Genomic DNA, 13910 nt, shown 5'->3' on the forward strand with positions numbered 1-13910 from the left:
TTCAAACACTTTTCTTGACTTTGGCTTCTTTTCTTGGTTACCATGCATCTTTAGGGCTTACTGAATGTATCAATCTTTGCTGGGCGGGGGGGGGGGGGGGGGGGGGGGTAGCAGGGCATGGAGAACCCAGACGACATTGCATTGCTTGATGACAGGGTTATCCTCTTTGGTCATATGGCATCCAACCTCTGATCAGAAAGTCTGTGGCTTGATGCCTATTACGGACACTTTATGGCCATACATTGGCACCCAGTGAGGGGCTGGGCATGGTCTTTGAGAAAAAGAAGTCTTGGTACCTTACTAGGCAGCCCTGTGTATGCCTTCTGTTGGCGGGGGAGTATGCAGTAAGGTGTGGGGTCAGCCTACAGATGACATCCTTACCTTGTCACCTTACTAACAAGGTTTACCATTTTCGTCATGTGGCCAGGGCTCCAAAGGCAGATCAGAAGGTCTATGGTTCCAATTCTGTCACGAGACTCAGCAATTTTATGTCAGCTACAGTGGCATGGGTGGTTGGTCCCGAAGTCTTAAGGTGCTGCAATTTGCTGTGGAGGTTACCTCCCTTAGCATTGTCAGGATGTGCTTGGCATTTTCTCAATCTCAGATTGACTACAGTTATGATTTTTTGTCAGCCATGTCTTTTATGGCAAATGTCTATGACCTGTGTCTCTAAAAATGTTCTGATACTCTTTTGAGTAATGGAAATACTGTCTTAAGCAGCTTAATCACAAGTGACAAATAAAACACTGACAGAACATATGCCTTTCTGTTCATATATTCTTTTTAGAATTTAAGTTCTACATTTGTCTGTTTACAGATTATAAACCTGAAAAGATTCCAGTTTCTCAACGGGCGGTGGGTGAAATCTCACAAGATTGTGAAGTTCCCATCTCGGAACTTTGATCCTAGTCACTACCTAGCACCGAGAACGCCAAAGAGAGCCAACATCAAGGAGCTGGAAGAGGGGGAGAGCATCACAAAGGAAATCAGCGAGTCTAGCGGAACACAACATTCCAAAACACCTAACGGTTCCGCTGGACACACAACAGGTACACTTTCCTCGCTGTTCTCTTCACATACTCTATACAGCCTCTGGCCAGTGGGGTAGCCTAGTGGTTTACGCATTTGCTTGAGACACCAAAGACCCGGGTTCAATTCCCAACGTGTGTACAATGTGTGAAGCCCATTTCTGGTGTCCTCCCACAGTGATATTGCTGGAATTTTGCTAAAAGCAGTGTAAACACTCTCGCTCATTCACTCACTCACAAACTCACTCTTTCACTCTTTCACTCACTCACTCACTCACTCACTCACTCACTCACTCACTCACTCACTCACACACACACACACACTCTCTCACTCATTCACTCACTCACATACTCACTCTTTCACTCACTCACTCCACTCTCACTTACTCACACTCACTCACTCACTCACACACACACACACACTCTCACTCATTCACTCACTCACTCAATCACACACAGTACCGCCTCCGTGGTCTAGTGGTAGAGCATCCGCCCGGAGTTCGATCCCCGGCCGCGTCATACCAAAAGACGTTAAAAGATGGTACTTGTTGTTACCCTGTCTGGCGCTCGGCATTAAGGGGCTTAAACAAGGACTGGTCAGCTCGGAGTCAGTATAATGTGTCTGAGTGGGGTATTCATGTTAAACTGCGGCATGGTATCTCAGTGAGCTAGCACTATAAATCGGCATCAGTCCGGACTAGTACAAGCAGCCACACAAACACACACACGTACATGCACGTCGCTATATAAGTGCAATAATCTTGGACGCGACGTTAAACCCCATTTCACCTCACTTCACCATCTCAATCACACACACACACACTCTCTCACTCATTCACCCACTCACTCACTCGTACATCCTCTATCAGGATGGTGGTGTGTTATATGTTGTTGACACTGGGTCAATATTCTATGTCATGGACACATGCCCCTGTAAGAGGTGACCAAATGGATTAGGCAGTCAGGCTTGGTGATTGGTTGACTGTGTGTCATTGTACCCAGACAATGTGGATTATTGCTCATAATATCAGTCACTTGATTGTCTGGTCTATCCTCGATTAGTTACAGGACACCATCATATAGCTGGAGTATTGCTGAGTGCAGCCTTAAACAACGAACTGAAAATCAAGTGATGTGGTGTATGTGGTATGGCTGATCCTATGGTATAGGTGGTATGACACTTGATGTTTGTTGTGGTCAGATTGCGGTGGTGATGCTGCTGCAGATGGGGGAGAGAAGAAGTGCACAGCTCTAGCTCGATGTGGCTCCCCAGGAACAACCACAGACTACCCGGAGGAGGACTACTCCGACGTCAAATATGATCTCTGCTCCATGTCTGTGAGTACATCTTCATCCTCTCTCAGAGAAGGGTGTCACATTTTGAAACTGTTTTCACTTGATATGTCAGAAAAATACAATTTCTGCAACTTGGTGAAAATGAAATATCATAAAAATAATTTTGTGCACTGATTATGATTCTTTTTTCGGATACAGAAATCAGATATGCTTGTATAAATGTTTCTCTCACTTGAACCGAGAATTTTAAAGCATTATGATTGGCTGATCAGATGGTTCATGTGATCTCACTCCTATGGAGGTGTCCTCAAGTCACCACACACAGAGAGGTATTAGTTACAAGGTCTGATATCAGGAGATTGGGTCCTAGCTGCAATACTGCTCAGAGCAGTGGGACAGCCTCCGTGGTCTAGTGGTAGAGCGTCCGCCCGGAGAGCGGAAGGTCCGGGGGTCGATCCCCGGCCGTGTCCTACCAAAAGACGTTAAAAGATGGTACTTGTTGTTACCCTGTCTGGCGCTCGGCATAAAGGGGCTAAAACAAGGACTGGCTGGCTCAGAGTCAGTAAACTGCGACTGAGTGGGGTATTTGTGTTAATCTCAGTGAGCTAGCACTATAAATCAGCATCAGCCCGGACTAGTACAAGCAGCCACACACACACACACACACATACATGCGCATCGCTATATAAGTGCAATCATCTTGGATGTGACATTAAACCCAATTTCACCTCACCCACTGTTCCCGTTTACTGGTAATTACCAGTTTTTTACCGGTAAAATTTGGCCTGGACCGGTAATTCATGTGACTGCCAGTCCCTGTGGACCGGCATATAAAGAACCTTATAAATCTTTGTTGTTGAACAAAACATCATCGATATTCATATAAGTACATTTTTCAAATGAAGTCAGCTCATCTGTTGCCTTCAGGGTTTCCCCTTGTCTATTTATAGTGCAAGGAAATAACATTTTGCTTTGGTTCAAGGTTAAATATATATTTGTAGCGACTTAGTCTTGAAATATAATAAAAAGAGAAAATAGTGACTGAACTTTGTGTGAATAACGTGTAGATCTAACTACATTACTTCAGAGATAATGTCATGTTGAATGAATTAAAACCAGGTAATTTTTATACGTTCTTTTTAATTGTTGAAAATTTGGACTGACAGAAATTAGGAAGGGACTGGTAATGTTTAGTTTTACCAGTCCACCAGGACTGGCAGTTTCAAAAGCCAGCGGGAACACTGTCCCCTCAGAGCAGTGTAGACTCTCCTTCACATGTATGGCTAGACAGGCAGCTGGAGTACAGGAGACTTTGACACTGTGTGTTTGTTTCAGTGTCACACGGGGATCTTGGGTGGAGGGCATTATGTAGCGTACGCCAAGAACCCCAACAATCGGTGGTACTGCTACAATGACAGTAGTTGTAAGGTGAGTACTATAGAAGGGTTGTCTGTGCCAGGATCTTTTGACACTACTAGCCCGAACTTGGCTCTTAGCACCTTTTTCAGTAGAATTTAATGTTTTTATTTGTACTATCATAAGCTGAGCTTACTAGACCAAACAGAATTTTACTTGACACAGGCTTTGGACTAGAGGCTTATGGTAAGTCTCTACATGAGGTATCAGGCCGTCCCTAAAAAACTGCACCTCAATAACGTAACACAGGACAAGTTTTAGGAAACTTTTTTTTCCTGCCATTGTCTTCTGACTTTTGCCTTTTTATGTTTTCAAACATTGGGTGGCACGGGTGTCGCAGTCGTCTAAGGCACCGCGATTCACTGTGCAGAGTTGTGTCCCTTGGGCACGCCAGAAACCTATGATTGTGGGTTCGAATCCCGGTTCGCCCCAATTATGTTTCTAGGTTTGTCAGCACTATACCTGTGCTCGTGGGTTTCACCGAAGTGGTAAACGTCTAAGACCTGCATCACTTCGGGCTTTCCTCCCACTTTAAGCTGACACGCCGCGATATAACTGGAATACTGTTAAAAGCGGCGTTAAACCCAACTCACTCACTCACTTCAAACTTTGAGTGTGTGAATTGTCGGCTTTTCTCGGAAGACTAAGGGCAAGGTACACATTTGGCAACATGTAAATGTCAATTGAACATCTGACTTCTGTATTAGAGTCCTTGATTACTTAACAATGTGTAACAACCAACTATATTTGAGCATGTGACGTGTTTTGTGAAAAAACAAAAGGTAAATTTTGGATTAAAATAAATCTACTTGTAGGGTCAGTGGAATCTGTGATCCAGTAAATACAAGTGAACATTTGGTGTCTCCTAAGGCATGTGTAATTGTTGCCCCTGTTCGCTCAGCAGTGAATGGGTACCCGGTAGGATGAGAGTGATTTGAAAACAGAACTTTGCCAAATGGGTAACTTTGCTTCCATACTGCCCAGGGAGCTGAGAATGCAAACTGTACTGTGTAATAGAATGTTTTTATTGTTTTATGGAGATTTAACACTAGAACCGTTGTTCAAATTTTTATTTTTGCTTTTGTTTTCAGGAAATCCCTGAAGCCCAGCTTGACACAAACTCTGCATATATTCTATTCTATGAACGGAGGCAACTCAACCCAAGCAAGTTCATGCCAGATGTGACAGGGAAAGAACCAGATATGTCCGAAATTGATGACGAATGCGAGTCCGATCTCAAGAAAATGTGTGTCATACAGTGATGACAATGTGTGTCACAGTCTTGACAATGTGTGTGTCGTGGTGATGACAAAATGTGATATGTTGTGGGGGGGATTGTTATCATGACGTCATGTTGCACATTTTTGTGGAATAGGCAAGGCACGACTTGAACGCAATTGATTGTTTCCACTGTTATGTAGTATTTGAAGTGAAAGAGAGAAGACACAGTTGCTGTAGAAGGTACCGAATACTGACAGCAACAGGACGACTAGGGTAGGTTGCAGATGGAGAAAATCCAAGATTCCAAAGTCTGAGACCGAATATTTACCATGTGGGTGGGGAGATGTGACATTGAAAAGAGTTGACAGAAAAAAACACAAGAGCACATTATTGAAAATGTTGTACTTAGAAATGTACGCATTTATATGTACACACAGATGACAATTAGTGATTGTTAAGGCATGTTTCAGCCAATCTCATAATCAGATATGTTACCCCACGATGCTTCTCTGCATTAAGATCTGAAGGCTGCATTTGGTGAACTCAGAATATTAACGATACAGACTTGGTGAAAATTAAATAAAAATAAATATGATTGCTACAAAATTTGATTGATTAACCTAAATTTGAAATGGTATTGGATTGAAGCCTTGTTAGGATTACCAAATAAACATAAATGAAAAATTGAAATGACTCATTAAAAATAATATCAGCACAATTTCAAATATGTTGGCCAATTATGTAAGATATGTGAGAAAGAGAGCACTAGCTACCCAATCACATTAAAATCAGATCTTTCACTCTGATGCGATACCTCTCTGCGTGAAGATCTGACAATCTAATCTGAAGGTTCCTAAATCCTCGGTACAAGTGAGCAAAGCAGACCAGCATATCTCGGTTCTCTCCAACAAATGAACTTAAATGGATAGTTCCAAATGTAAATAAAAAAGGCTACACCATCATTTTTGAGCACCATTGAATCTACACCTCAAAAGAGTACCTTTGAAGGAATATTTGTGTTCTGTGTTGTTTCTCTTTTGTTAATATTTAAATTACCAAATCAAGATAGTAAAGAAATGAAGGCGAATCATTTCAGAAAGCTGACATCTGATTGACTCAAGAATCCACAAATCTTTCATTTACATTGTGAAGTCAAAGTTCACTCAGGATTCACCTAACACAGCCTTCTATTGAGGTTGTGAGATCTTCACACAGTAATATTGTATCGGAGTAAAAGATCTGATTTCATTGAGATTGCAAGGAACCAAAGTAGAGACCCAAGACAGAGACATGAACAGTGTAACTTGAAAGCTGATTGATAAGTTTAGTCAGATACTGAACCTCGAATATATTTGACAGCTGACAAGTCAAGATGACAAATGAAGATTGCCTCTTAGACATAACAAACTGCATTATCAGGAGTTAGGTTGCCATGGTTACTGGATGTTTTATAGAGAAGCTTGATGTACAAGACGAAATGTGCAAGACCAGCTGTTTGTATCATGTGGAATTAACAGCTGTTGATGATTACACTAATGCATGGGCATGATGTAGATTGTGATTATTATTGTTATTCATGATAGTCACAAGGATGACAAATCAAACTACAAATTATTGTCCTAGTTATTTCCTAGTATTTGTATGAGCACTGAGATTCTATGTGATCCACTGAATGGTTAGCTACGACAAAACTAGCTTGATTTCATCCATTTCCAGTGTTATGTTGACAGAGTTTACTCTGTATAGATGAGATACGCCTGACAAGCACATTCCTCAGTCACTGAAAGGCCTTCGTTTGTAATGATGATGTAACTTCACAAGATGTGTGTTCATAGGTTAATATTGGTTGGGTTGAACAGACATTCAAAGCGTCCATCTGATGAAATAATCCTAAGGCTTCTTTATCTTCTTTGGTGTACAAATTCCCTGACATTAAAAATTAGGAATGTGGAAAAAAAATATTTTAATTTTTTAGTACTGCAACAGACTGTCGGAAAAAATGTGACCAATATTTTCCCTGCCTTACACAGTTTTTGTTCTCGTTAAAACACTTTTCACATGTAACATTCTTGTCACTTTTTGATAAAATAAGAAATGAAAAATAGAGAATTTGAAATTGTTTTATATTTATATCCCACCGACGCTATTTTTTACAAATTTTAAAACTCAATAACAGGTGTAATTTTGTTTATTTATTTTTTTCAACCACTGACCTAAGGTTTCACTAGAGAAAATTTGTAGGTCATTTAAAAAAATAGATGGCCTATAAATGGTAGTTCATGGTATTGTGCAAAAAGTTAAATTACAAGCACTGATTTAGATTTTAAGTGATTATGAATGATCTTTGCAATTTATCTGATGCCATAGAAGATTTAATGGAGAAGTCAATTTTAATAATTTCAAACAATTCGTTTCATATTCTGTTCTCTGTCTCAATGCCAGTGTAGCCTGCGAGGGAAAAAAAACACTTGTTATTTATTGTGATTGGTTAAACAAATCAGTGCTTTACCAGATGTTGCCATGGTTACCTTGAAGTTGGTGTTTCTTAAAGACTGGCAGATATTCAAGATTCAATATTTCTTCTCTCAGGAGGACGAGAATCTTGGCGTTTTGAAATGAATATTATTTTGTAGACTATAGCCAGCATGTGTATATAGTCAATCTATCCTTTGTGATGGCTATTGTTACTATGATTAACCATAGCCATGTATTGGAAGGTCGGCACATTCGGGAAAAGAAGTGATTGATTAATGACTGACCGTTCCTTAAGTAAAAACCTCCCAGTCATTATTAGAGTTTTGATAAAACACAACAGTTCAAAAGGTCTTTTGATATGAAACAAATATGGTCAATATCCTGATGTTGTCTGTTCAGTTCAAAGAAAGTTACTGATATATGTTAAAGGATAGCGACATATGACAATCATCAATAAGACAATACATGAGTCTTGCCAAGCTTTGTGAGAAGAAAATGTTGCAGATTTCATTTAAAAAACCATTCCTGTTCTGGATTTAAAAGTGAAGAGAAGACTTTTCTTAATTTCTGTCTGGCTTATCTTTTCAACTTGTATTCTTGTATTGTAAAGGAAATTATTATCCTGACCGTGCAAAGATATTGGTTTTTGACTAAAGGGAAACCTGCTATGGTTGTCATCTAAAAATAGATTCAGTAACATTGAAATCATCCATCTCTGCACTTGATGAGAATGATGCAAGCAAATACACAAATACACAAGATGGGGTCTATTCCAGTGTGTGACATGACACCCTCTGTAGCGACGACAGTTCCATGTATAGAGAATTAAACATACATTGTGTTGTCAGCAGTTGGACGTAAGGAGAACATGTAAAAAGTGTATAGTCCCCAGACAGCAAACATTGCAATCTTATCTTGCCAAGTTAACAAGTTCTGAATCTTCTGTTAATCATGTCAAATGTCCACAGGAGGTATACATATTTGGGGAGTCGGGAATAATGAGATGCTACTTGTCTAACAAAAAATATTTTTAAAAATTCTACTCATGTCATTCCTGGTGATTGAGTTTAGCTGTTACTTCAATACTTAGAGGGGTATCATGGTGGTCAAACAAGCTGCTCGTCGTGGGTACAGTGAGTGATGCTAATTCCTCATGTCCTCTGGGGGCGGTCTGGTAGCCTAGTGGTTAAAGTGTTCGCTCCAGGTTTGATTCCCGACATGGGTACAATGTGTGAAGCCCATTTCTGGTGTCCGCCGCCGTAATATTGCTGGAATATTGCTAAAAGCGGCGTAAAACCATACACACTCACCCTAATGTCCTCTGCCGTGGCATTGCTGTAATATTACTAAAAGCGGCATAAAACCATACGCTCTGACTTAATTGTAATATTTTCATACCTTAATGATTGAGCTTCTTGTATCCACCATCCTATGGAAATATTTTCAGGTTCTCATGCCATCTAATTAGCAACTGTGCTCTGCAACTAAAAGTATTACTTTAAGCATAATATGTTGTTAAATGGAAAATTAACTAAATACACAAGTGGAAGACGAGTGTTGTCAGAATTTGATGCCAAAAATTTGAGGCGATTGTAAATTTGCAGTATTTATTTTTTAAAGTTTATTGTCATTCAAAACTTAGAACTTTTTTTATGTTCAAGAACAAATTAATCATTTAATTTGCTGTGAATAAAATTCTTAAGTTGTGCCTGTTTATGTCATGATAGAAAATCAAAGTTATTTTATATATTCATGATATAGAGCATAACTTACATGAAATGAGATGGATGGCGTTTCTTCATTTGTTCAAGTTAATATACTACTAAAAGAAAGTTAAGCACCACCTGATTCTTTTTAAATTCTATAGTGAATCTGTCATACCAAAGTAGTATGAAAGAATCGTTAACTTTTTTTCAGTAGTATACATTCTGTTATTTCAATTTGAACTTTGGATACGACAGCTTGCTTCAAGTAAATTTTTGAGGCTGGCGTTTCTTTTTACATGGTCTGAAACCAAAGGGGTCACGGCGTTGTTTATTGTTATTGTGCTGTTAAAAAACCATTGTAAATTTCACTACTGTACATTTTTTACATCATATAGATCAATCATGTTTGAACAAATGAGCTCCAACACATCTCACACATGGAGTATATTACTCGAGTGTACATAGCCAAGAATTGTAATCAGTTTGACAACTTACTAATCTATTTCACCTGTTGATTGACAGGTGAAATCCATACCACTGCTGTTGATGTCTTGTTGTGTTTGACCGTGACGAGGTGTATGTTTCAGTATAGTCTGGTGTATTATAACAATGAGTTTTCATGTGGAAATTGTCCCTCTTCATTCTCTGGCAAGAAGTACATTGTGTGTATATATTTCAGCGCCATCAAGTGTACTTAACAGGTAGAGACTTTGTTTTAGCATGTGTTTTGTTTTGTGTTATGTTATGGCTGTGCTATATCTGATTTTACCAATTACTCTGATGTGATTTTTTCTTCTTTTATGATCAGTGTGTCAGTCAAGCCTATAATTTTATTGTATGAGGTGTAAGAATGGTTTGTGTGGTGTGAAATTGTTTTAATAACAATGAATTATGAAAAGACGTGTCAGCTGTTTTAATGTTTGAAATATATTGATGTAGATTTCAAGGTATTTTTGAGATGCAGGGGCAGTTTTGCTGGAAACATGGTGACATCTTACAGCATAGAATCAAGTGCTATAAAGAGTTAATTGTGTTGGCATTATCTGTCATACAGACAAAATATCCAAATTACCCCAGTAAGTCTATAATAGTTCGACAAGTCTAGATTTCTTCAGTTTGAAAATGAGATATCCTCTAAGCTTCTCTCTATCATTAACTTGAACCCCACTCTTCTGGATGATAGTGTTGCAAATCTGGATTAACAAATGTCAGGATAAGGAATCATAGGTAAAAGATAAAGTACCTTGTATGCATATACTTCTCAAAAGAAGTTAAGGACCACCTGATGCTTTTATAGTACCGTATTCGACGTAATAAGCGCCCTGCTCTAATAAGCGCCCACGGTGACATTTGCTAAGATATTGGCTATTGAACAAACCCAATCAGCACCCCTTCCGAGTGATCAATGTACACAAGACTTATATATTCGTGTATAATATGCACTCGTGTGTTTTATGCACCCTTAATTATGGGCATTTTATTCTGGAAAAATATATCTGTCGTATATAAACATTTCAGGCTGTCAGCATAAACCACGAAATTTATGTTTCAACTCTGTTTTTTCCACCAAAATAACATTCTAATAAGAGCCCCCTATTTCTAATTTTGAGAGCGCCCTGGGCGCTTATTACGTCGAATACGGTAATATAAAAACGGGTTGTCCTTTACTGTTGAGTAGTATATATTAGCAAGTCCGACAGTGATTGACATTAAAGGGTCTGAACCAAGTTTCATGGTATTTTAAGACAAAATAACTACCGTATTCGACGTAATAAGTGCCCCACTCTAATAAGCGCCCATGGCGATATTTGCTGATATATTGGCTAGTGAACAATCCCAATTAGCACCCCTTCCGATTGATCAATGTACACAAGACTTTTTTATTCGCATATAATACACACTCGTGTGTTATATGAACCCTTAATTGTGGGCAATTAAATTCTGGCAAAATATATCTGTCGTACATAAACATTTCAGGCTGTCACTATAAACCATGAAATTTATCTTTCAACTCTTTTTTTTTCACCAACATAATATTCTAATAAGAGCCCCCTATTTCTAATTTTGAGAGCGCCCTGGGCGCTTATTACGTCGAATACGGTATTTATTTTATTTATTTTTCATCTCAGAAACTAAATGTTAGTGTATTCTTTCTATATGTTTCTCTGATAAAGGACTATTAAGCCTTCAAATGTTAAAAGTTCTGTGTAGATTTAATATGGAGTGAAACCTGACTTACTCTTTTAAAGGGAAATAATGTTTAAGACGATGAAACATTAGGGCTGTGTCAGAATTATGCTGCTCTTTGATCTACATCAGCACTGTGCAGAGGCACGGGTGGCCCAGTCGTCTAAGGCACCGCGATTCGCTGTGCAGAGTTGCATCCCTTGGGCACGCCAGAAACCTGTGATTGTGGATTTGAATCCAGGTTCGCCACAATTATGTTTCTAGGTTTGTCAGCACCATACCCGTGCTCGTGGGTTTCACCGAAGATGTAATTGTCTGAGACCTGCATCACTTCGTGCTTTCCTCCCACATTAAGCTGACATGCTGTGATATAACTGGAATACTGTTAAAAGCAGCGTTAAACCCAACCCACTCACTCACAATTTGGAAGTAGAATCTCACCCGTGTTGCTATCCTCTACCAGGAAACTGATGCAGATATTCAACTTTAGGCTGATTGTGTGTATTACATAAGATAAGACATTTCGACATTGAATGATTGGTTGTGATTTTCATGCACAACTGAAATGCCCTGGTGGCAATCTTGAACTTTAAGTGTTTATTTTGTGTTTCAAGGATCTGTGGTTTGGTCAGGGACTGCTATTATTAAGAACAGTTGACTGGGCACAGGAGGGTGTGGAATGAAGTGAGAGACACCCCTTTGAACAGTAGTTCAGTTAGGTCAAAGGTGTCTGCTTATTTTGGGAGAGGAGCCTTACAGGGATGCAGATTGTAGATGTTAAATTCTTTGGTAAAACCTATGAGCATGGCTTGGTGCTGACAGACCATCAATCTCAGGTTGGATCTGGGACTCATGATTAGCAGATCCTTGCATCAACAAAGTCAACGAGTCTGACCACCCGATCCCCTTAGTCGCCTCTTACGACAAGCATAGTTGCCTTTTACGGCAAGTGTGGGTTGCTGAAGTCCTATTCTACCCCGGATCTTCACAGGTACGAAATCAGTGACATCGTTTAGTGCAATAAAAGAACACAAGCCCAATACAGTCTGTTATCAGTTACTTTGGAAACAATAGCCCTAGTGGTCTTCAAACAGCAAAGTTAATATATGGAATTCCTTTACGGATTAACCATGTGGCAATCGATAATCAGTTTGAATGTCCACATTGATTGATTACCCAATTATTCTAGGAGTCAATCTACTAGATATTGTGAAGAGTTGTCTCCCATGGTTTCAGTGTTTATGTCGGTACTGACTGGTGAATGTGTATATCTGAACCTGGCACAACCAGGTCAATAGCTGGATGTCTACATGTATGAATGAATGTCTACTTTCTCAGGAAGATAACCCACCTGTGTGTAACTATGTTGAACCTGTTAGAATATACTTAGTCTTCTGCTTGCAAGGTTTTGCTGTTGCTAATTTTATTGACAATAGTTTGAACACCCCCAGCGTATTCTGATACATTGATATTTAGGAGAAGAAAAATCTGGTTCAAAATTTGAATATTTAATGTCCAGATATTATTTTCCAATGTGTTGTACCTGTAGGTTTATGTGATGCTAAAATGCCAAATGGAATCCTGTGGATGACGATGGTGATTCTAGTCAATGTGGCTAATGGAAATAATGAACACCACATAGTGTTTTTTAATGTTTAAATCTAATCCATGTATATTTTGAATATACCAACTGTTATTAGTAGCTGTAGCATAGTCTAGAAAATGTTGTCTTTGCAGGAATATTAATCCATTATGAAATACAATATTGGATATTGTCTGAAATTATTTTGTTAATGAAAAGTATGATCAAAATTGAGTTTTGTTGACAATGCCAGTGAGTGATGTTTCATCGTTACTGAACCAGTTACAATTTGTGCTGTCATATATATGCACCCTTTCATTGTGTGGAACTATTTCTAAATGGTCATTTACCTTCGAAACAGTGGAACTTTATCATTGTTAATATTTGGTGTGTTTTGTAATCAAAATACTGTGGTTGTTGGTGTGGACTTTCAGAAGGGATAATAACTATGTATTGATAATTTGAAAAAAAGAATCCAGAATATTTTTTTTCCATTCATGCATCGTCAATAGTTATTTTAGGTATGTAGAGCAAATGTATTTTTTCTCAAAATTTTGCATGTTAATCAAGTGTATAGATCTAGTTGGTCAATAAAGGAAACCGGTTGAATTTAATCATGATATCAGAAATCCAATAATCTTCTTAAATTGTTAATTTTCATATTAATAAGTGTTAAAATATGTTAATCTATAAATATCTTGTCTTGAAGTCACAGTTATAAACCATGTGTACAGAAATGTTGTTTCTTAAAAATGCATAAATTAGAGGATTGTTTTATTTTGATAATTGTGTTGGAGAGAAATTTATTTGATAGTCAACTTAAGTGTCCATTTTATTATGTTACAAATTGTAAATGGCAGATAGATATGGTTGACATAGAGTTGTAAAGCCTTTTTTTGAAGTATAATTGTAGATATTGTTATTTGTTAAGAAGAGTAATTTTATTTATCATTAGAACTTTCTTGGTGTGCTGTTACAAGCCTCAAGCATTGCATTGTC

The 13910-nt window shown here is 38.4% G+C and overlaps 1 protein-coding gene across 2 annotated transcripts in view; it reads left to right on the forward strand.

The window, feature by feature from the left end:
- Nucleotides 1-10370, forward strand: part of LOC124142099 (ubiquitin carboxyl-terminal hydrolase 32-like) — an 84534-nt gene extending 74164 nt beyond the window's left edge. For both annotated transcript variants that reach the window (XM_046510380.2, XM_046510381.2), the window contains 4 exons: nt 818-1049; nt 2230-2366; nt 3660-3752; nt 4832-10370. In XM_046510380.2, the coding sequence (XP_046366336.2) occupies nt 818-1049; nt 2230-2366; nt 3660-3752; nt 4832-5002 (633 nt within the window). In that variant the 3' untranslated portion in view covers nt 5003-10370. The remainder of the gene's footprint in view (nt 1-817; nt 1050-2229; nt 2367-3659; nt 3753-4831) is intronic.
- The last annotated feature ends 3540 nt before the right edge of the window (nt 10371-13910 follow it).

Source organism: Haliotis rufescens, unplaced genomic scaffold, assembly GCF_023055435.1.
Source record: "Haliotis rufescens isolate VD_foot unplaced genomic scaffold, xgHalRufe1.0.p SCAF_15, whole genome shotgun sequence".
Classification (NCBI taxonomy): domain Eukaryota; kingdom Metazoa; phylum Mollusca; class Gastropoda; order Lepetellida; family Haliotidae; genus Haliotis; species Haliotis rufescens.